General features: G+C 36.8%; 2 protein-coding genes across 13 annotated transcripts in view; one reads left to right on the plus strand and one right to left on the minus strand.

Moving 5' to 3' along the window:
• The window catches only part of HEPACAM2 (HEPACAM family member 2), a 43,059-nt gene extending 37,962 nt beyond the window's left edge, over positions 1–5,097 (minus strand). For 2 of the 7 annotated variants that reach the window (XM_045494788.1, XM_045494789.1), the window contains exon 1: positions 4,802–5,094. In XM_045494788.1, the coding sequence (XP_045350744.1) occupies positions 4,802–4,880 (79 nt within the window). In that variant the 5' untranslated portion in view covers positions 4,881–5,094. Of the gene's footprint in view, positions 1–204; positions 211–4,337; positions 4,404–4,801 lie in introns of all 7 variants that reach the window. The other 5 variants (XM_045494785.1, XM_045494787.1, XM_045494792.1 and 2 more) reach the window with 4 other exon arrangements.
• The window catches only part of VPS50 (VPS50 subunit of EARP/GARPII complex), a 143,183-nt gene continuing 119,937 nt past the window's right edge, over positions 799–24,044 (plus strand). For 2 of the 6 annotated variants that reach the window (XM_045494778.1, XM_045494781.1), the window contains exons 1-2: positions 11,291–11,459; positions 18,460–18,528. In XM_045494778.1, coding sequence (XP_045350734.1) covers positions 11,427–11,459; positions 18,460–18,528 — 102 coding nt within the window. In that variant the 5' untranslated portion in view covers positions 11,291–11,426. Of the gene's footprint in view, positions 981–11,287; positions 11,460–14,918; positions 15,041–18,459; positions 18,529–24,044 lie in introns of those variants that run through there. The other 4 variants (XM_045494784.1, XM_045494782.1, XM_045494783.1 and 1 more) reach the window with 4 other exon arrangements.

Raw genomic sequence — 24,044 nt, forward strand, 5'->3', positions numbered from 1 at the left:
AAAATAGTTCTTTTCTTTTCTTGCTTTCCTTTTTCACCCCTACTTGAGAAACGACCTTTAAGCTTTCTCTAAGTTGTGTTATAAAAAGGCCACCAGTATTAGGAAGGGAAAGGTAGAAAGATCTGTTTGTGCAATGATTTCTTTGGAGAAATGGAAAGATGTAGGCCTGTTACTATAAGGAATCAAATTTTACCAACAGTAAACCTCTCCCTTTGCTTCCCAGGATGGAGGTGAGTGCAAAGGTTTCCATCATTTTGGTCTTTGGCTAGCTGTTGGTAGAGAGTGAGACCGGGGTCCAGCAGGAAAGTTAGAGAACTCAGCAGAAAACATAAAGAGGAAGATTACAGAATGTTAGGGGGAGAAGGAACTCCTAGGTGCTCACCAGAAACTGACTGTATGGACTGAGACTTAGGTGATTATCTGGGCAAAAGAATTATGTGTCCTATAGTCTCCTTAGTTTCTGTATTTGTGATGGACTTTGTAATTTTTTTTTTTTCTCCTGAGAAAGGGCTGTGCCTGCACATTCATTTTAGTGATTTGGTTTGTAACAAAGGAGTTACAAAGGTATAGGATTTGCTTCTGTTTTCTTTTCTGGCAAGTGCAAGAATGTTTAATTTGTAGTTGTTCCTCATCTGAATCATTAGAAAAAGAAGGAACTGGTGCTAGGAATTCTAAAGAGGAAATAAAGTGGATTGCAGAAAAGGAGTAGTGGTTTCTGCAAGGAAATCATAAGAGAGAGAAAAAAGAAGAGAAATTGAATCTAGGACTTAAACCTCATAATGATTGTGGTATGTGAAGCAGGGGTCAACAGAAGAGAGTGGGGTTCTTCAAGTCACAGATTCAGAAAGACATTGGGCCTTTGGATGAGGGACCAGTAAAGGAAAAGATTCTTCTTAGCATCTGTGTTATCTGCACAAAACAACATGCATCTACATGCTTTTCATTGAAAGTGGGGATAAGAAGCTCTGGACACATTCCTGGTAAGCAAGAAATAAAAATTTTTTGTATTTGACACTTTGTATTTGACTACCTTACACTTGAAGGTGAAGGACCCATATTTAATTGAAAGGGCCCAAAGAAATTTGAAGTATTGAGTCTCAGATTTTAGTCTGCTTATTAAGTCACAAACCCTGGATATCTTTTAATAAGGCAGAAAGTCTGTGTTTTTTGCCAAGGAACCATGGGGGATGGTGGGAATCCACATCATTGTCTTGAGAATGCCCTGGAAAAAGCTGTGTGGCTGCTGACTTACAACTCAGGAATCGCCTTTGACAGTGAGCTCTAGGTTTAGATGGCGTTCTTGTGTGGGGAAGTCAGCAGTCCTTGTGTAGGTTTTTTTTTTTTTTCCTTTTATATTTTGGAAAAGGGAAGAACTGTTTTTCATCTACCCTTTTTTTTTTTTTTTTTTTTTTTTTTTGGTAGTTGTAGTTGTAGTTGTAGTTTAAAGAGTAACTGAGATTGTAATAGTCTGAAAATGCTTGGAAGGCACTTTACAAATATGGAGTGCTAGCATGACTGGAATAGAAATGTTGGTGACTTTTGTATCTTGAATCAGAATGTTGAATAGTAAGTACAAAAAAGACTGATTGGAGAGTCTATGACTGGAGTTGTGGAAAGCAAATGTTATTTAATAAAAGATTAAATACAATACAAATGTTGCAGCCCAGGAATAATAAAACTACTTTAGAAGAAAATAACATTTTATACAGCATTTATAATAATTGTTTAAGGAGGGTTAACTAGTTTTTTGAGCTATTTGGAAAACTGTGTCATGTAATAATGCCTTAAATAATGTATTGCTACCAATACCTCTGAATGTATTCAATGTTTATAATATCAAATGATATGAAATCATATCATTTAAATTTTTTTCAAATATGTGTGATCTTTCAAATATACATATGACAGTGAGACATAGCACAGCTATTATAATAGCTTTTTCCTTAGACCATCTACACCATTTTTATCAGATAAATTATAGGTAGCACATTATAAGAATATCAGCAAAGAATGTAATTCACTTCATACAGTAACTTATCTCAGCTACTAAAATCTTTTCATTTTGCAGGAAAGAACCTATTGATATGATGTAATCCTTACATGTAGTAAACTTTAGTGAATAAACAGATAATTGGATAATTCCTCTACACTTTCAGAACACACACTTTTTGCCATTGCTGTGTATCACACACAGATGTGATGAATCTGTGCTGTCAAAACAGTAGTTTATTAACTTAAAAAAATTAGCTTCATTTTGAAAATTTCTCAAGCTCTCTTTTCTAGTTTTATGAGAAAATCTAAAGAATTAAAACTACTGATTTTAGAAAGTTAACCTCTGTATGAACAAATAAACTTTAAGAAAATAAATGTAAAAAAATTGATGAAATTTTAATTTCCTTTGATATTCCAAATAATTGGACTTAAATAAAAATTAAATTTTATTATTAGAGTCACTAACACCTACTTCCTAAATATAAAAAAAGGAAAACTCTTAGACTTTTTGCATATAAGGCATTATACTAACTTGGAGAAACTTTAATAATCTGAGGTACAATATTATAGCAATAATTTCACTTTTAGAGACTCCCCTAAGCTGTATAACAACAGCACTATAAAAGACTGATCCAGTGGTAAGGAACACTTGAAGTCATATTGTGAAACTTATCTATATTCCAGCAACAAATATTCCGTAGACTAGTTGCACTGTATTGGATATAAACATCAGACTTCAAAAAGTGACCTCTAGCTGTACCTCAAAATAGTTGGCTTTACTTCCCCTTTATCATGTATAATATTAGCAAGCATAACACAACTATTGTTGACTGAAAATAAACTCCTGTATCTTTAGAGAAAATAGAAATTATGGACTTGTACTTTGAGTAGACTTTACAAACTACATTTTGGGCTTCAAATTAAAAAAAAATTTTTTTAAATATTTATTTATTTTTGAGAGACAGAGAGAGACAGAGCATGAGCAGGGGAGGGATTGAGAGAGAGGGAGATAAATCTGAATCAGGCTCCAGGCTCTGAGCTGTCAGCACAGAGCCCGAAGTGAGTCTTGAACCCACGAACCACAAGATCATGACCTGAGGCAAAGTTGGAAGCTTAACTGACTGAGCCACCCAGGCACCCCTTGGGCTTCAAATTTTTAAGATTTTTTTCAAAAAGAAAAAACAATCAGGGGGGCACCTGGGTGGCTCAGCCAGTTAAGTGTTTGACTCTTGATTTTGGCTCAGGTCATCAACTCACTATTGGTGAGTCCCACATCAGGCTCTATGCTGACAGTGTGGAGACTGCTTGGGATTCTCTCTCTCTCCCGTCCTACTCCCCTCACGCCCTCTCTGTCTCTCAAAATCAATAAATAAACTTAAAAAAAAAAGAAAAAACAATCAGATATCCAATATTCTAAAAGCAAAAAGATTTCCACATTACATATGGTCTTTACAACACACTATCAATGGAGAAAAGTGAATTTACATATGAATAACTTAAGGGATAACCGCTTTAACTACTTATGAACATGCTATTTCTCTAAAGTACATTTTAATTTTATTTTAGTCAAAATCTTCAAATAAATTGTCTATAAGTTCTTCTTAAAGCCAATTACAAAAATATCACTTAATGAAATGGCAGCATTCCTATTGTTATACAGTTAAAAGTAAGTGGGGGCACTGACACGTAGGATACTTTCAGAACCCAGAAAAATGCACAAAGGCAAGAAGTCTGTTATGGTAATTGTTTATTTTTTCTAAGAATTTCAAAAACTAAAAACTACATAGGCTTGAGTTTGACAACATAAACACTGGAACAATCACAACTATGGGAAATTCAAACACTTCTTAGAAAAATTTACAACTGAACATTTCAAATATGTGGGATATATACAACATTAGGTATAAATTTGAATAATAATCACATTTATAGTGAAAACTATAATAAAAGATACCAGTGAAAGCAAGGCTTGAAACTACTGAAAAAGGCTAACACTTAAATTATTTAGCTAATCTGTTCTTATAATTTAAAGAATAAAGTCTTTTTTAAGTCCCTATCTATTGACTATAGATAAAACAAGAAATGAACTTGACTTTTAAACCTGATAAGTAGGAAGAATGAAAAACAGAACACCTAGTGAAAAAAATTGACATAAAATAGTAGGAATGTTGAAGGAAGACTCAAACTCTAAGACTAAAGAGGAGAATGAGGGGAAAACAGTAAAGTCAAGAAAAAAAAATAGGACTAGCCATTGGGCAAAGAGAAAGGCTAAAGGTATTTGGAGAAATTATACTTAACACATTTTTCCCTATTGTGTATAAAATATTTTTTGTAACTTTGAAAACACACCTTTTCTGCATTTTGTGATAGGTAACTCAAAATGAAGTAGAGCTGACAGTTTACTACAATATCTTTAATTAAAATCATTTTCATAAACTGTTTCAAGTTGCACTAAAATCAGTCACAAATTTATGGCCTATGTGAATACTTGCCAAAATAGAATGCATTAAAGACTATTAAATCTATATGTAAACTGTAAAAAGAAATTCATTCAGTTTTTAGGTCTTTAATGAATGCTGTTGACAATAAATGTTGTTCTAAGAAAACCACAATCATCTACTTATTGAGCCTCATTTCTCCTAAAATGTTCTGCTTCTTTTCTGGAACAAAGTGTGTTATTGTTTAAAAGGTTCTGAGCTGTTTTTCAATTATCTGAGTGAATCTGCAGCTTAAAGCAAATATTTACCTTATGCCCACAATTAAAGAAAACCCAAACAACAGCTGAAACACAATTCATGCAGTGCCTTACCTAAGAGAAGGAGGTATATTTTGCACTGAAAGATCCCAACCGTGCTGCTGAAGGACTCCATGAAAGCATCCTGTCCCATGCATACAGTGCCCTGTTCCTGGTGGCAACTTGGTTCATGGACCAGCAGCTGGTGGTTTATTTGCTAGGGAAATTAGCAGTGAGGTAACAGACCCTATCCTGTCTCTTGCTTCTGTGATTTGAATACAGAATGAATGTGTATACAAAGGACACAGGGAGTGGGAACACCTGTTATGTGCTCTGCAAGAATACCGGCTTATGACTTTAGAACAGCTTTTTAGCGATTATCAGACTATCAGTAATTGTCAGTGTATTTCATGAATCATTCTTAGTTATTAATAATCACATGAAGGAGAACATCCTTTTGGGTGACTTTACTGAAGAATAGTATGCTTTCATAATGAGAGCATATTGTGAAATTTCCTGAAAAATGTAAGTTGGTTTCCTATCAGGCAAAAACTATGCCATAATTTTGAAATTAAAATTCTTTTTCTATGAAAATTGAAGTATTTCGTATATCTGCTAAATAGTTATAAATCATCAAGTCACTAAGTAACATGTAAAAATTATACTAAAGAATCAAAACAGAGCACTGAATATCTTTAAAACTGATTTTTTCTATGTAATATTTTCTATTACAAATGTCTGGCATGGTTTTATTCAATCTATGGATTCATGTTATTTTTAAAAGCAAACCGCAGGTGTGTTTCCAAGTGACAGTGAATCATGGACCATGCATAATTATAATGAAAACAGATAATATCTGAAGCTACATTTTCACAGCTGAAGCATAGGGGAAGTAAACCAATGGCCCAGAGAAGCTCTTATAGTCTCTGCTGTGGTGTCAGGGCTATAGCTTTTCAGCCTGGCCTCTTTATTGCCATGGGAGCAAGCAGCCTTAGCACTTCCTCTTAATTTACTAAGTTATAAGTTAACTCCCATTTAATTTCATTTATTGCAAGAAGGCTCTAGTCCAAGACTTCCACTACATAAAGTATGTAACAAAAGCATGTAACATAAAGCATATAACAAAGTATGTGAGAAAATCTCACCAAATCCAGCAAAATTTCCTAGCATAAATCATTTTTAACCATAAAGGCTCACTGAAGGAGTTAAATGATAAGAGGAAAGAGATTCCCAAGCGTAATTAAAGGTTAAAAAAAAAAAAAGGAATGATAGTTATTTTGGAATCCAAGTTTTGAAACACTTTTTGCATTAAGGCTCCCAACACTTCCAGAAATGCTTCTATAGGTAAAGAGAGAGTAAGTGACTTTTGGAAAACCTGAGGCCTCTCCAGAGGTCATTTTATGATCTCTCCATGATTCGGAAAAACAGCCAGAGCTTCCTCCCAGGTAATTACTATAGCACAGTTTTCTCTGTGGTGCCTCTAAATCTTGGACATACATCTACTGCAGCACTTATCTCACTAATCTCAATTAATTTTATTGCATGTTTATTTTTGCTCTGGGCAACTCGAATACAGAAACCAGTCGAATTTGTTATGGATCCTTAGCACCTACCTGGTGCCTAACTAGTATTTTTGTTAAGTTGTTCCCTGAGAAATAAACGCCAAATGCTCGTTGGCCCATGTCTTCTGATTCTCAGCTGATGTTAAGAAGTGCATATACTTTTAATATTGGTTTGTACAAAATATAATTCAGAAATATAGATATCACATAGATTTCCCTCATATCTTTTAAATCAATATTAATCTCTAATTGTCTTTTTAAAATAAGCTCTTTCCAGTGTTTTTCGAACCCAGTGCTGGCACATAAGGAAACCTTTTGGGTCCTAGGCAAAATGAGAGAAATGAAGACAATGTAGTGATGTTTTTTCTTAATGTTAGGTTTACTCAATATAAAGGGCTGATTTTTATTCTGAGATTTTTTGTTTCTTTTGCATGATATTTTAAAATGTCCTTTATTTTATGAAATAGGTGATAACAGACACTATATAAACAAATGCCAAAATGAATCATAGTTGTGATCTTTTCATGTCATGGCACACATGAAAAAACGGCAACACCTGTACCTAACGCCTGGGGAAAGTGCTACGTGGCATATGCAATGCAAGGCGCCCTCTAGTGGCAGGTGGTAGGCATAAACTCTTACGGATCCCAGTCATTTCTAAATACAGGATGTTTGCACAGGAAGTCGTACAAGGTAATGATAAAATAGAACTTCAACTGTTGTCAATTTTTACATGGTTGCTGAAAATGGTTTCAAGTGCTTTATTATTATATAAGAAATTTCCCATCATCAATATCTCACATTTGACTTGTAACCCACAGAGGGGTTCTGTAGCCTATTTATTGATCTTAGTTATAATTACATTTAAAGTGAAAAGTCTGATTAATCAATCTATATCCATGGTGATTAAACTTCAAGCAATGAGAGGCACCTCATTGCAATGAGGGTGGCTCAGTCAGTTGAGTGTCCAATTCTTAATTTCAGCTCAGGTCATGATCCCAGGGACATGGGATTGAGAACCATGTCAGGCTCTAATCTAAGCATGACTGCTTAAGATTCTCTCTCTCTGACTCTCCCCTGTCTCTAAAGTAAAAAAATAAAATAAAATTTCAAGCAATGAAAGGAGTCACTGTGTTGGGGGGAGATTTTAGGGAAGGGCTTTTTTTGCAGCTTTTCACGTCACACTATCATCTAGTTTAAATTGTAAATAAGATTGGTCTTGTTTCATAAGGCAAGCAGTCTGCTACATGCATTTCAAACCCCTGCATTCATTATTTATTAGTAGCATATGAATATTTTGGAATGGTAAGAAGAATTGGAAAAGTGGTAAAATGCCAATGCCAAGGTCAATGTAGAATAGTGGGGACTAAGAACTGGTGAAAGAAAGCACTGTCTTATGTTGTAATTAGATTTCAATTTACAGGTTATTGGAAAGAGCTGGCTTCTAGAGGAGGCCATCGCAATTGCCTCTGGCTGTGCTGGTGTTCACTCCTGTACAGTTTTGTCTCCCAGAAGCCTAGGTCTCCTCATGTGGCTGCTAAATGACTATGTAGCAGTCTTCCTTCCTGGGCTCTTCTCCAGGTCACTGCTTTACCTTCAGTAAGTGTTTTTGTTTTTGTTTTTGTTTTTGTTTTAAGTTTTAAGTTTAAGTTTAAGCAAGCTACTCCTTGCTCCGAAAGTGTAGTTACTTCATCCTGGAGAGGCCACAACTTTGTGCTGCTTTCATGTTTATACGATGATTTGAAATGTATCTTCCTAATCAAACCAGCTTTTATTTAAGTTTCCAGAGGCTCCTTTTGTTTGGGCCACCAGAAATATGCCCTTATCCTACTTTCCTGCTAATGCTGCTGCCTTGTCCAGATCAACTTAAACTCTTTGCTCTGATGTTCCAAAAATGGGGCTGTCACTCCTTTACCAAGGGCCTCCCATCCAGGAAGCCTTTCTTAAGACTTATTGGCAGGCCATCCAAACTTTCCACTAGTTTACTCTGGCCTACCACTAACGTCCTTCAGGGAAATATGAAAGTCCTAAATAAGCCTTACATTCATTTTTGAAAAATGGAAATGAGATAACATGCTTCACCTTTTAAAAAGTGTTCTTTAGGGCTCTAGGTTTGTTTGTTTAGTTTAGGGAATTAAAAATGCATCACGTATGGCTCAATTATTTTCTATCATGTTAGGGTACGCTGAATTAGAAAATATAGTTTATTTAGACAATAGCACTGATTTACTTTACATGTTTTCAACATTATAGTTACAGCCTTTAAACTTTTAGAAGACTGGATTGTTCGTTTCTTTTTAGTTTATAAGAAATAAACTAAAACTTAAGAGTATTAGAGTAAAACAAAGTTTTAATGCTTTCTTGACTTTTCAGGGTCATGGAGATACGGAAAACTCTCATTTCCCCGATTTGGCTGATAGAAAAAGACAAATACATGGAATAAAAAAGTTTTTTGTTTTGTCACTTGTAACTTTGTGTATTGACTATATAAAGGGAAAATTCTGGGTTTGGATATGGGTTCTAGTTCTGACTCAAGCTCTAATTTTAAAATGTGTGACCTTGAAACCTGAGATGGAAAAATTTTCTCATTTCTAAAGAATGGATATGAAATTCTAGAGCTGGCTGCCTATAAGAATCACTGAGGATCTTAAACAAAGAACCTAAAAGAAAACATTAGCAATGGCAGACTCCGCCAGTGAATTTGAATGGTCAGGTTTGAGAACTACTGGTCTTGGATCAGCTATAATATATGCTTTTCAACTAGACTGTAAACTCTTTGAGGACTGAGACTGTATATTACTAATCTAAAGTGCTTAGTGTAGTGTCGCTTAGTGCCTAACAATCAAAAATTGAATTGGGTTTCATTTTACATGCCAATATAGTCAGCAGTTTCTGTTTCTTTTGGTGCTTTCAGAGACTTTTAAATATTGAAGATTTTCATACAGTAAGAACTGCCTGGCAATAAAGCCCAGAGCAGGTAAAGAATAAACTAAACTAGGGTTGCCTAAAAGTACCTGGAATTTTTTATGGGGTACAAATAACAGAGAAGCATATAGGTAAACATAATTTCAAAAAGAACTGTTAAGCACGACAGAAGTATGCACAGGGTGGTTCTTTTGGAGCAGAGAACTGGGAAGAATTGTGACTAGAATACTTCATAATTGGGGCGCCTGGGTGGCGCAGTCGGTTAAGCGTCCAACTTCAGCCAGGTCACGATCTAGCGGTCCGTGAGTTCGAGCCCCGCGTCGGGCTCTGGGCTGATGGCTCAGAGCCTGGAGCCTGTTTCTGATTCTGTGTCTCCCTCTCTCTCTGCCCCTCCCCCGTTCATGCTCTGTCTCTCTCTGTCCCAAAAATAAATAAACGTTGAAAAAAAATAAAAAAAAAATAATTTCAGAACTGGAAATAACCTCTGTAAGGTCCTCTAAACTTCAGTCATTTGCAAACTACTTTTATTATTTTTGCCATATCGTAGTACCACCCATACTATTTTTTTTACCGAATTTTTTCATTAGTTTGGCACACTTCAACACTTTTTCAGTTGTCCTAAGAAATACTTTTGAAATCATGGGTTTCTGATAAACATTAATTAAAAGTAAATTTAAAAAGAATTATTGCTACCACCCTTCAGGACTCACTCTGCAACACCATACATGAAATTCTTACTTAAAGCAACATCTTGGGGACATCTGGGCGACTCAGTTTGTTAAGTGCCCCACTTTGGTTCTGGTCATGATCTTGCGGTTTATGGGTTTGAGCCCCATGTCGGGCTCTGAGCTAACAGTGCAGAGCCTGCTTGGGATTCTCTCTCCCTCCGTCTCTCTCTGCTCCTCCCTGCCTCGTGCTTTCTCTCTCTCTCTCTCAAAATAAATACATAAACTTAAAAAACCCAACATCTGCATAATCAGTCCTTCAGTTTCTGCTTGCATGTCTGCAGTAATCTCAGACAAGTTACTTAGTTTTTCCATACCTTGGTTTCTTCATCTTTAAAATGGGGATAATTGAAAAAAAAAATGGGGATAATTGTACCAACCCCATAGAATGCTTATGTGGATAAATGAGATAATATATGTAAAGCTATTAGCAGAGTTCTTGACATGTAGTAAGCGCTCAATAGTTGTTACCTGTTGTTAGTGCTGGGTCGCCTTTTTTTTCCCCCTGGTGTTCTCAATAACTACAACTTTTTTTTTTTTTTTTTTTAAGTAATCTCTACACACAACATGGGACTTGAACTCACAATCCCAAGATCAAGAGTCACATGTTCCACCAACTGAGCCAGCCAGGTGCCCCTGGAAAGTTCTTCCTTAAATTAAACCCGAAAGACTCTTCTACCTTCCTCAATTTAACTGAATTGCTAAAAGTTGAAATGAGAACTTTAAAGTGACATGTGTACTTATTATTGTTGCATTTTCCATCTTGACTTGCCTTAGATTAGGAAGGTAGTGAAATAAATAGGTAGGGGTTAAATCTTTGGGTTTTATAGTTTTTTTTTGCAGTGGATGCCAAGACTGAGGAAGAACAGCCCTAACCCTGGACAGCTGCCTATTGGACAACCTGGACCACACCTTTCTTCAGGCCAAGCCCAGAGCCAGCTAGAGAGTCCCAGGTTCTCAGGTCACTTCTGGGAGACTGCCTTCCCTTGAGTTCCTGTCACCTCAATCTCAGGTCCTCCCACTCCGCCCGTCTCTACTAGGTGGGGTTTCCTCCATTATACTCTTAGGGGAATCACGTCAGTCTGGTTTATATACTGTCTTCTCAATGCTTGTTCCTGTCGTTCAATGCCTGGTCACCTACGAGTTAGCTTTTCATTTTATCAACGGAGTTACCAAGAGCAAGGAATTCTGTAAAGACAGGCGGTCGCCGTGGTCACTCAGAGCAACAAGACTTGCAGGCTTAAGTGTCCACTGTTTTGCTTGCTGGGAAATGTAGTACCTGGGCTGTCCTCTCCTCTTCATTGCGGGTGTCGGTGGTAGCCGGAAGACTACAATTCCCAGCATGCTCAGGGAAAGAGAGAGGATGACCAGGGTCGGCAGCTCCACGTGACTACTCACTATGGCTTCCCTGTGTACCGGCCAGCTGTCTGGTGTTTGGGCGTGATTTGTCAGTTCTTTGCCACAGAATACCCCTTTCACGATTTCGACATGCAAAAAATCAAATCTCTTATGACCCGACAGGTAAGTCGCAGAGGCTGAAGCAAAGGCCTCCTTCGTTTCTGCTGGTAGAGGAGTCTAGATGGTCTGACTCTGGACCGGGACGGGCGGACACCTAAGGTATGGCTGGTGGCAGGTGTCAGGGGCACTGGAAAGTCGGGGCACACCCTGGAAAACTAATCTGAGCCGCCCTGATCGGAGCTCTGCTCAGGCGGGTAGCGGCGTCCCAGAAACATTCCTTTAGATAAGGTCAATGAGGGAGTTTCAGTGAAGGCTATCTTGGTTTCCTTTCCTCTCCCTTTTGCCGTCGTTCCAGTGACAGTCTCAGCTGCCTGCAGGACTCCCTTTATCCAGGCTGCCTGTCGTCTCTGAGCAGGTGGCCTGGGTAGGCGGGTGAGGTCTGTGCAATAGAGATGACCTGGAAAGAGTGAAAAAAAGTGGATGAGTTGAAGACAGAATTGGTAGCTTGGTGACTTTGGGCGAGTTCCCAAACCTTATAGCCTAAATTTCCAGACGCTAAAATGAAAATAATTATTTTTGTTAATCTTATCTTACAATTCTGAGAGTCACCAAGTTAATGCGTGAGAAATTATACTTAAAAAATCATTATTATGGCAAAATAATGGTCTTTTATTTTTTGCCACAATGATAATTCATAAATAAAAAACTTTGCTTTTTATTCCATCTCATAAATGTTATGGACTTCCTAGTCATGTCTCAGCTTTCTTCAAGCAAGAAATTATGACTTTATATACCTTTATTTATTCAACTCTAATATTTCACCGTAATTGGCCATACTTTATTACTTTTATATGAGAGAAGTGAATTCAGGGTTGTAAATTAGAGATTTTGAGAACTTTGGAGAACATGAAGGATAGTCATTTAGTGAAAGTTTCATTTGTGAGTTAGGTTTGTTGTTTATTAGAAAACAGATTCCAAATTAAATTCTTATTTGAGAATTCAGAATTTGAGAGATACCTGAATAGGTTACAAATGGTAGATATCTTGTGAAGAATACATGAGTCCTACGTGATTATTTTACTTCTCTTAAATTGTATTGTTAATGTCACAAAAATAAAATTAAAAAGTTCTGTGAATAATAAAAGATTTAAGTAAGTGGCGATCCCTCACATTTGTTGAGTACTGGTATTATGGTTCATACCACTTGTTACTTAGGGATGTTTGCATCTTGCTCCATCCAGTAGTAGCTAGGTGACCTTGAAGAAGTCACCTTTTTTGAGCATTTGTTTCCACATCTTTAAAATAGGGATGATAACACGTATCTCATGGTGTCAGATTGATGGTGATGTTCATATGATATGATGAAGGTAAAGAGATCAAGGAGTTAACACGGCATCTGGGTCTTATGAAGGAAGTGCTTGATCACAGAGTTCATCTCAGTGGCTGCACTGATGCTGAGAAAGCAGGAAAACTGGAAGCAGGCTGTTGCAGTAACAATAGTAGATGATTCCAGGCTGACTTTTGGTATCTGTTTGCTTTTTTTTTAGTATCTCTTTAATTTTTACACCAATATACATTATATCACTACTACTCCTAAACTGCTTCTAGAATGCTGAATTTGGACTTTTGTGCATCAGGTAAATTTGGTCTTCTGTCATGTTGCTTGCCATATAGTTCAGTGTAGTCATCACTGTATAGCAACATTGGTTGTTTTATTCGTTTTTAACCTTATTTTGTAGTACTGAAGGGAGAGAAAAAATACACAAGTCCAGATACCCGTGATATGTTTAGATCTCCTAAATGTAGTGAATTGTTGTGTAAATGGTGACTCTTCAGTCTCAGTCAGTTGCTTATTGGACTTGAGCAGCTCAAATCCGTGCTTAGGATAGAAAAACCCTAAAGAACACATACAAAATAACTGGAACATACTGTGTAAAAAGTGAAGTAAAGTTAGAAGTTTTACACAGATTTTAAAAGTCATCTTAATTATATTTGTTTATGGCTTGACTTCCACATATTTAATCGTTACGAATACACATTTCATAAATCTTTAAGATGTGAAAATAGAGTGCTGCCTGGAGTTACATTGGGAGATTTTTATTTAGTAACATTTATTATTGGGTTAAATGTAGTAGTATTACAATACATATACACAAAGATGTTTCTTTTTTGTGAGGCTAAAGAATATGCAAGTAATATTGTTAATGTGGAGAGATATGAAAGGTCTATGAAACTTACGGGTTTTTTTTTTGGCATTTCAGCTTTGCAAGGATCTTGCTTTGGAAAAGAGTGGGAGGGTGGGCTTTGTTAGCTCTGTTTATTTATATGAGGTCTGTTCAGCTTTCTCTATTATGCTGGCCTCTGTTTTTTCAATTCATTCAACAAATGTTTACAGAGCACTATGTGCCAGGCACTATTCTAAGTTTGGGGGTGTGCAGCAGTGAACAAATCAGACAAATGCTCAGGCAGACATAGGGATTAATGCTTTGGAAGAATAGGGGATAGGGAGGTCTGGAAGTTGTTGGCAATTTGCGGTTGTTAATTTTAGATAGGGTGGCTGTGGAAGGCCTCACTGAGAAGGTGACATTTGAGTAAAAACCTGAAGGAAGTGAGGAAGCAAACCATGTGGATATTTGGGAAGGAGCATTCCGGGTGGAAGGAAGAGCAAATGTGGAGGCCTTGAGGAAGGACCATGGCTGAGGAACAGAGGCCAGTGTGGGTGGAGTAAAGTGAGGAGAAAATAGTAGAAAATGAGGTCGGGATGAGAGCCGAAAGCAGGAAGCCGATCACACAGGACCTCATTGTGACCTCATCTCCTACTACTTTTTTCCTTACTAATAGCAAAGCCATGCTTCCATTTTGATTGAAATAGCAAGCAGAGGAGTGATGCCATTTTACATATGTGGACTTCACAAAGACATTTTTGGCCTCTTTTATTTACTTATTTATTTTTTTAATGTGTATTTATTTATTTTGAGAGAGAGTGAGGGAGGCGCAGAGACAGGGAGAGAGAGACAATCCTAAGCAGGCTCCTCACTGCCAGCAAAGACTGGCCTCTTTTTAAAGAATAGGTTGAAGAGGGAAAAAGAGCAAAAAAAGGGAGAACCATAAGGATGCTATTGCAGTATCTGAACGAGAGAGGATGTGGGCCTTATACAGAGTCCTCGTGGTGGAAGGATTGAGAAGAGGCTGGATCTGTGGTATATTGTAAATTTAGAGTTGACAGGACTTCTTGACAGATCAGATTTGGGCTGTGAGAGAAGGAGAAGCATTAAGGTTGATTCCAGATGGTTTGGCCCCCTCAATTAGAATTGGCATTTAACGAAATGGGTAAGGCTGAGGAAGGAACAGATTCAGGGAAGGCAGAAAGTTTTTAGACTTGCTTTTTAAAAGCCTCTTTTAGATGTTTAAGTGGCAAGATTAAAAATAGGCACTTGGCTAAGAGTCTGAATTTCTGAGGAGAAGCACAGGATATAGATAAAAATTTGGGACTTAAAAACATATATAAGGTATATAAAGTGGCTAAGATCACCAATGGATTGAGTGTGGATATAAAACAGTCCATGGTTGGAGCTCTTGAGATTTCAATGCTGGAAGGTTAGGGTGGATCTAGCAAGGCAGACTGAGAAGGAGCAGCTGGTGAGGTAAGACCGCAGCATCTCAAAGACCACCTGTCCCCTATCAGACACTGAATAAATATTTGTTGGATAAATGTTGGATAAAGACAACAAGTAGTGTGGGTCCTGGAAACCACGTAAAGAATTGAAAAGAGGAAGGAGTGATCACCTGTGCTAAATGCTGCAACAGATGGGTGGCAGAAGGTGAGAATGAGCTTTGGATCAAGCAGCATGGAGGTCATTGGTGACCTGACAATAGCACTTCTCATGAAGTGATGGGGAGGAAAGCTGGATTAGGTGGGTTAGAGAGAAATTGAGGACTGAGTACAGCCACTATGTTGAATTTTGCTGAAGAGAGAAAGAGGCAGAAATCACCTCACATGCTCCTTTTGATCATTGGGACATTTAGTTGCTGGTCTCATAAATGGAAATAGAAGATTCATTTAGGCATAATAGAAGTAGTCTGAAGTGTTAAAATGTGCTTTGGGCAAAGAAATAAAGTGCAGAGGCAGGTATTTTTTAAAACATTTTTTTATTTATATATTTTTAAATTTACATCCAAATTAGTTAGCATATAGCACAACAATGATTTCAGGAGTAGATTCCTTAATGCCCCTTACCCATTTAGCCCACCCCCTCCACAACCCATCCATTAACCCTCTGTATGTTCTCCACATTGAAGAGTCTCTTCTGTTTTGTCCGTCTCCCTGTTTTTATATTATTTGTGCTTCCCTTCCCTTATGTTCATCTGTTCTGTGTCTTAAAGTCCTCATATGAGTTAAGTCATATGATATTTGTCTTTCTCCGACTGACTAATTTCACTTAGCCTGACACCCTCCATTTCCATCCACATAGTTGCAAATGGCAAGATTTCATTCTTTTTGATTGCCGAGTAATACTCCATTGTATATATATACCACATCTTCTTTATCCATTCATCCATCGATGGACATTTGGGCTCTTTCCATTTGGCTATTGTTGAAAGCGCTGCTATAAAAATGGGGGTGCATGTGCCCCTTTGAAATAGCATCCCTGTATCCCTTGGATAAATACCTAGTAGTTCAATTGCTGGGTTGTAGGGTAGTTCTATTTTTAATTTTTTGAGGAACCTCCATACTGTTTTCCAGAGTGGCTGCACCAGTTTGCATTCCCACAAGCAGTGCAAAAGAGATCAGAGGCAGGTATTATTTATGCTGAGCTTTTTATAAATTTAAACTGAGGAAATTTTCAAAACAAATACTAAATATAAAAGAAAATCAAATACTGGTTAATGATTACAGTGAGTTTCAATTTCGTAAAAGCAGAGTACTACAGTTATAACCATGAATTCCTGCTTTAGAGAAGTAAAGATAAAAATGATTTCTTTTTTGTCAATAGAAATTTATAAACTTGCTAATAAACTTGCTAATCTTAAAATACACATGAGTGCCAGATGTTGTGCTCTGAGACATTTATGTGAAAAATACAGGTGAGTGTCAGATGTGCTCTGAGACACTTATGTAATTCATTTCTGTTTTGATAAAAGAGAAGCATTTCTCTGTGATCACAGTAATATTCAGAATAATGGTTAGCACTTAAAGAATGCTTGCCATATACCAGACACTGTTTTTGGCCTCCCACATACATTATCTCCTTTACTCCTTACCACTGGCCTCTGCATTATTGTCACCATAATTAGAATATAAAGACAGGCAAGGTAGGTAAGTTGTTCAAGACCACAGAGCCCATTCCCTGAATCACTGAGCTCCCGTGCTTCCCAACATGTAATAGGGTTTCCAATTTTTACAACTTTTATTTTGTACATTTGTTAGAAAGTTGCCATATAGTATTAGCAGATTATTATATGGGGTGACTAATCTGGAGGTAAGGCCCTTTCCTAGATATTAGTGTGTATCACTTTACATTTAAGGCATTGGTTTCTTTACTGAGTAGCTCTGGGGAAAGAGAAAATTACATGTGATATATTCCTCCAAGAATTTCTGTTGGATTGATTACACAAATCTGTACTTTTAAAAATATTTATTTAAGAAGCATGACAGTTATATTTTTAAAATATATTTTAGGGGTGCTCATGCTTTTGAATGAAATTATGAAGTTTTACACGTGTGCATTTATGTATATATGTGCATGTAGGTGTGTATGTGTGTGTGAGAGAAAGAGGGAGAGGGGTAGAAAGAGAGAATATGAGAGAGAATGAAAGTGAGAGAAACCTGGGTGTGGAGTCTTCTGGGAGTAATGGAATACTTGGGAGTGAGGCAAAGCACCTGCTGTCATAAAAAATTGTAGTCATGACTGGCCATATTTTATAATAGGGAAGATAGAATACATGGCTCTATAGTTTAAAAATAAGCAAGTTCTGCTCTAACTCTCCAATAGTCAACCTAAGTAAACCATATATTTTGGCTACTAAGGACATCAAAGGACCAATATAAGGTACCTAAAGGACAAAACTCAAATTTATGCATCAGCTAATTTTGCTCACAGTTTTTTTCAAATATTTATTTATTTTTGAGAGAGAGAGAGAGAGTGCGAGCAGGGCAGGGGCAGAGAAGGAGACAGAAATTGAAGCAGGCTCCAGGCTCTGAGCTGTCAGCCTGGAGCCCCATCCAGAACCCCCACAACTCTGAGATAGTGACCTGAGCTGAAGTCGGACACTTAACCAACTGAGCCACCCAGGTGCCCCTCACAGACTAATATTTACAGGGATTTTAGTTACCTGCTTTGAATAGCCTATGTTTAAAAAGAGGCTTTCAAGGAAAAGTTAGATTGCTAACTTCTTTCTGTCTTGTTCACTTTCCCTGGTACAAATGAGACTTTCAGAGTCCCTCAGTAGATTGTGAATATAGAAATTACCAGGTACCAGGGAGCTAAAGAACAGTAGAAAGCAGCAAGATAGGAGATTTGTTATACAGTACAAATTGGGTGCATTGATGAGAAATAATCAGGTAGAATCAAGGGATTACTTACGTATTAATTAAGCAATTAGCATTATTTAAAAGTCTTTGATTAGCTCAATTGGTTGGTGTATTATATCAGAGAATCATAATACTTGTTCCTTTTTATCAGGTGAATTTGGTAATGATTAATAGATAAGTCCTTTTATAGAATGCTTTTTGTCACCCAATTTTCTTTTCTTTTCGTTGTTTTTAAACTATGGTTAAATTAGACTTCAGCCTTTAGTTATGAAGATGTCATATGATATTTTTATTTTAAACTTCCAAAAGTACATCTTTACTTGATTTAATACTATTATTAAATACTATTTAATATCATATTAATACCTATTAAGTATATTAAGTGACAGCTGTTTTTAGAACGTACGTTCTATATATTTTAAAGCAGGAAAATTTCTGTTTTTAATGGTGATTTCAATTTTAGTAAATATGTTCTATCATTTTATAGTTCTGCAGCAGAATTAAAATTCTTTTTATTATTATTTTTTTAAGGGTCTGAAAAGCCCTCCGGAGAACCTTAGTGATCTTGGTGCCATTGAGAGTCTCCGGGTCCCTGGAAAGGTATTGATCTATATGTGTGAGCGTGACTTTTCACTTCCTTAAAAAATAATATTGCCTTTGGATAATAATTGATTCACAGAAGCCTTTCCTTCCCACAGGAAGATGGTAGTTATGATAAAACTAGGTAAATTTTTATAGTATAGTGGGCTTGGGGCTTGTTTTTGCTTTCATTACTCATTGGGATGCAGTATGATTCATTATAGTGAAACAGAAAAATGCAAAATTGATAAATTTAGATTTATTATTGTATCACATTCTTAGCCTGAAATCAGTTTTATATGTATATATGGAACTTATTGATTTATATGCTGTAATTTGGAGAAATAAAATGAAATAATTTACTTTTTATGCTGTAACATTTTGAGCCAAATATATTTTTGTTATGGAGCAGACATCTTTGAGTAAGTAGCTAAAGCATAGTTTATAATAAATTATAAATATCTTAGATTTTAATCTCCTGATTCATGTGAACTTATGTTTACATATTTTAATAGGTGTTACTTGAAAGCTAGTTGGCTTTCCCTCAGGAGAATTATTAACCATTGTTAAAAAAAACAAAAAACAAAAAACAACCGTGCTGTTCCTCACTCTGGGATATTGCCATTCGAAGCTGCCTTGGTGAATAGCGGCTCCATCACAGATCAAAGCATCGTCTTCTGAATGTCTGCTCTTGTGATTTTCAATTTGAGGATGATATTTCAAAATACTATTTGTTTCCTGTGTCTGGCATCTTAATACATAGGGCTTGTTTCTCTTGGTCAGCAATCATAAGTCCTCTCATGACGCCTCAGTGTCAGCTGCTCAGGAGAGTGATTTCCCATCCCCGCGAGGAGCCTTATCCCCTAATGTGAATTTTGTATTTACAGCTTAGGCTTTATTTGGGAGCAGACCCAAACATATTCTCCAAATATGATAATATTCCAGCCAGCCCTTTTGCATGAAATGACTTTGACAAAAACCTTAAAGAGGCATTTTGAATAGTTTTATATAATGTTATAAAAGATTATTGCATGTGATGAAATTGGGAACTAAGCAATAACCATAAATCCTAATTGACAATTCTTTTTATTTCTTTGACTCTAGAAAAAAGATTATCATGCATTATAAACATGCCTTAAATTGGATTGCGTTAGATGTTGTATTGCGTAAGAACGTTGTCGTTTTTAAACCTTGTGTGAACTTTGTCGTCTTTTTTTTTTTTTTAACGTTTATTTATTATTTTGAGAGAGAGACAGAGCACAAGCCAGGGAGGGGCAGAGAGAGAGGGAGACACAGAATCGGAAGCAGGCTTCAGGCTCTGAGCTGTCAGCACAGAGCGCAATGCTGGGCTTGAACCCACAAACTGTGAGATCACGACCTGAGCCCACGTCGGCCACTAAACCGACTAAGCTACCCAGGCACCCCTGTTGTCTTTTACACTGTGCACCTTAATGTTTTTCCAGTACTTGTAGGTAGTGAATTTATAATGATCTCATTACCCAGTCTCCTCATTGACCTCCCCACCCGCAGCCCCATCAGTGGCTTGTGGTGTGTAATTTGAGATGACTGCTTCTGGGTGGAGAGGCTAGTCTGGGATCATATGATCAGGGTATGTATATGATTCAGGTGATGATTAAGCTTGGGGCATTGGTCTGATTGACACTCATTAAGAAGCTAAGTTAAATTATAAAACAATTAATAGTAAAATTAGTATCATGGCATTGGGCTTAAATGTAGCCTTACTCAAGAAAGCTCATAAGTCCTTGTGCTTGTTCTGTTCTCTCTGTGCATTCTCTGGAAACATCACAAGTGCTGCAAGGTGAGCTAACTGCTGCCTTCTCCTCTGCATATTTTTGAGACTTTAAGAGTTGCTGGATCAGGAGAGTAGTGAAACTCTAGTCAGTACACCAAGTTTGAGATGGGTGAAGTTCCTACTCAAGACTGAAATTAAGAGTTAAGAAGACTTGTGTTCAGAAATGCCCTTATACAGTGTAGTTTGGTATAAGTTTAATGCTGAGTATATGTTTCATAATTTAGATGTTATTTGAGCGCCTGCATGGCTCAGTTGGTTAAGTGTCCGACTCAGCTCAGGTCATGATCTCAAGGTTTGTGAGTTCAAGCCCCCCAGAGGACTCTGTGCTGGAAGCTCAGAGCCTGGAGCTGCTTTGGATTCTGTATTTTCTTCTCTCTCTGCCCCTCCCCTGCTTGCACTCTGTTTCTGTCTCTGTCTCTCTCTCAAAAAAACCCCCAAAACACAATTTAGATGTTACTCTATAGTTAGGTCATATATATAATATATATAATATATATAAAGTTTTTATTACATCCCCAGAATTTATTCATCTTCTGTCTAGAAGTGTGTACTTTTTGACCAACATCTCCCCATCTACCCCACCCCTCAGCCTCTGGTAACCATCATTCTGGTCTCTGTTTCTATGAGTTTGACTTTTTAAGATTCAACATATAAGTGATATCATACAGTATTTGTCTGTCTCTATGTGACTTATTTTACTTAGCACAGTGCCCTTCCTGGTCCACCCATGCTGTCACAAATGCCAGGATTTCCTTCTTTCTTATGGCTGAATAAAATTCCATTGTGTATACGTACTACATCTTTATGTGTTCATCTTTTGACTGACAATTAAGTTGTTTCCATACCTTGGATATTGAAATGCTGTAGTGAACGTGGGAATGCATATATCTCCTTGAGATGGTATTTTCATGTCCTTTGGATATACATCCAGAAATGGGATTGCTGAATTTTTAATTATTTTGAGGAACCTTCATACTGTTTTCCATAGTGGCTGTACCAATTTATATTCCCACCAACAGCGCACAGGGTTCCTCTTTCTCCACATCCTCACTAAGTTAAGTCATTATCTTTTGTCTTTTTGATGATAGCCATTCTACCAGATGTGAAATGATACTGCATTGTGGTTTTGATTTGCATTTCCCTGATGATGAGTGATGGTGATATATATTTTTCATGATTTATTTTTTTAATAGAAGTATTATTTTAAGTTTATTTATTTATTTTGAGAGAGAGAGAGAGTATTTGAGAGAGAGAGAGAGTGAGTATGTGCACATTGGGGAGGGCAGCGGGAGAGGGCAAGAGAGAGAGCATCCTAAGCAGGCTCTGCACTGTCAGCACAGAGTTCCACAAGGGGCTCAAATTCATGAACTGTCAGATCACAACCTGAGCTGAAATCAAGAGTTGGATGCTTATGTGACTGAACCACCCAGGTGTCCCTTACATGATTTATTTTTATACAGTTGTCTTAAAATTAGTGTCACGGCTAGTTCTTGATGATTGAACTTCTATGGCTTCAAAAAATAACTTTTATATTGAGTTTTTTAAGTTGTTAAAAATATTTCAACAAAATGTAAAACATGAATTTAAAATTATTATTTTAAAATAACCTTTTCCTGTAATAAAAAGTTAGTATATACTGTGAACAAAAAATACAGTAAACAGAAAAAGATACCTAAAAATTCACAAAAATCACCAACACAGTCAAGGTTAACTTTGCCTTCTGATCTTTTCCCCATGCATATACAAAATTTTATTGAGCATCTATTTTGTGCTAGACATTCTCTAGGGACTGACTATAGCAGTAGACAAGAGAAAACTTCTCTGTTGCCAGAGAGCTTACCTAGGTTCAAGCGGAGGGAAGATAGGCAGTAAACAAGGGGATGCAAAGTATGACAAATACTATGAAGGAAATAGAGTGGTAATGTAGACTGTGAAGCTGGAGGCTCTTTCACATGGAGTAGTCAGTGTAGGTTCCTCCTTCCTTTTCTGTTTCAAAAATGGTTTAAATTATTCTGAAGCTTGGGTTTTAAACTTCGTGAAACGTATTGCAGAGAAAATGCTTGCAGTATATTACTAGGTTTAAAAAGCAAGCTACCCAGTTATTTGGCTTGGGTAGATATTTTTTTAACTTAATTTATACCTGTTACATTGCCTGTTATCAAAAAGACAAGAAATAACAAGTTGGCAAAGATAAGGAGAAAAGGAAACTCTTGTTTACCATTGGTGGGAATATACATTGGTACAACCACTATGGACAACAAAAAATTAAAAATAAAACTACTGTATGATCCAGCAATTCCACTTACCAGGAAAATGGAAACACTAAGTTGAAAAGATATATGCACCCTCATGTTTACAGCAGCGTTATTTACAACAGCCAAGACATGGAAACAACCTAAGTGTTCATAGATGGATGAATGGATAAAGTAAATGTGTGTGTGTGTGTGTGTGTGTGTGTGTGTATGTGTGTGTGTGTACACACATATACACACAAATACATAACAATGGAATATTATCAGCCACAGACACGAATGCAGTCTTGCCATTTTTAACACTATGGATGGACCTTGAGTGAATTTTACTGAGTAAAAAAAGTCAGACAGAGAAAGACCATATGATCAAATACCATATGATTTCACTTATATGTGGAATCTAAAAAGAAAACAAAACAAAAAAAGCAACAAGTCATAGATATAGAGAACAGATTGGTGGCTACCAGAGGCAAGGGGTTTGGGGGTGGGCAAAATGGGTGAAGGGGTCAAGAAGTATTAACTTCCAGTTACAAAATAAATAAGTCATTGGGACATAACATACAACATGGTGACTATAGTTAATAATACTGTATTGCATATTCTAAAGTTGCTAAGAGAGTAGATTTTAAAGTTCTTATCCAAGGAAAAATTATTCTGTGTACTGGGTGATGGACTATGATCATGTTGCAATATGTACAAATATTGAATCATCAGTAAAAAAACAGACAAAGAAACAAACAAAAAAACACCACCAAAAGAACCCACCTCACTGTCTTAATTTGGGTTCCCTTGATATTCTAATGTCAGAAGTAAAAAATCCAATTTATGCTTCTTAAGTAGTCTGTGTAAATACTTGTATAGAGAAACTTTTTTTTTTTTTTTTTTAACTTTTTTTTTTTTTTTCAACGTTTATTTATTTTTGGGACAGAGAGAGACAGAGCATGAACGGGGGAGGGGCAGAGAGAGAGGGAGACACAGAATCGGAAACAGGCTCCAGGCTCCGAGCCATCAGCCCAGAGCCTGACGCGGGGCTCGAACTCACGGACCGCGAGATCGTGACCTGGCTGAAGTCGGACGCTTAACCGACTGCGCCACCCAGGCGCCCCTAGAGAAACTTTTAAACATTAACTTCATCTAATGCTTTACCTCATTCAAGTATATGTATGTAGAACATTTTTAAAAAAGGCCTCCTTGGTTTTTCTGTATGGACCCATGTCTTCTTCCTTTTCTTATCTAAGTTGTAACAAGGAAGTGAGATTTCACTGGGGTTTTCAAGAAGGAAATGGTTTAGCTTGGGTTGTGTTATGTTAAAAGGTTCTGGTGTAAAGAATAAATAGAAGGGGAATGTTAGGATGAATCATAAGAAAGGCTGTTTGTTTAGGTTAAAAATAATCTAATACTGGCAAATTTCATATGGTGCAACTCATTACAGAAAGGCAGATGGTTAAGGAAAACTGAAGAAGGGCATTAAG

Source organism: Leopardus geoffroyi, chromosome A2 (genome assembly GCF_018350155.1).
Source record: "Leopardus geoffroyi isolate Oge1 chromosome A2, O.geoffroyi_Oge1_pat1.0, whole genome shotgun sequence".
Lineage (NCBI taxonomy): Eukaryota > Metazoa > Chordata > Mammalia > Carnivora > Felidae > Leopardus > Leopardus geoffroyi.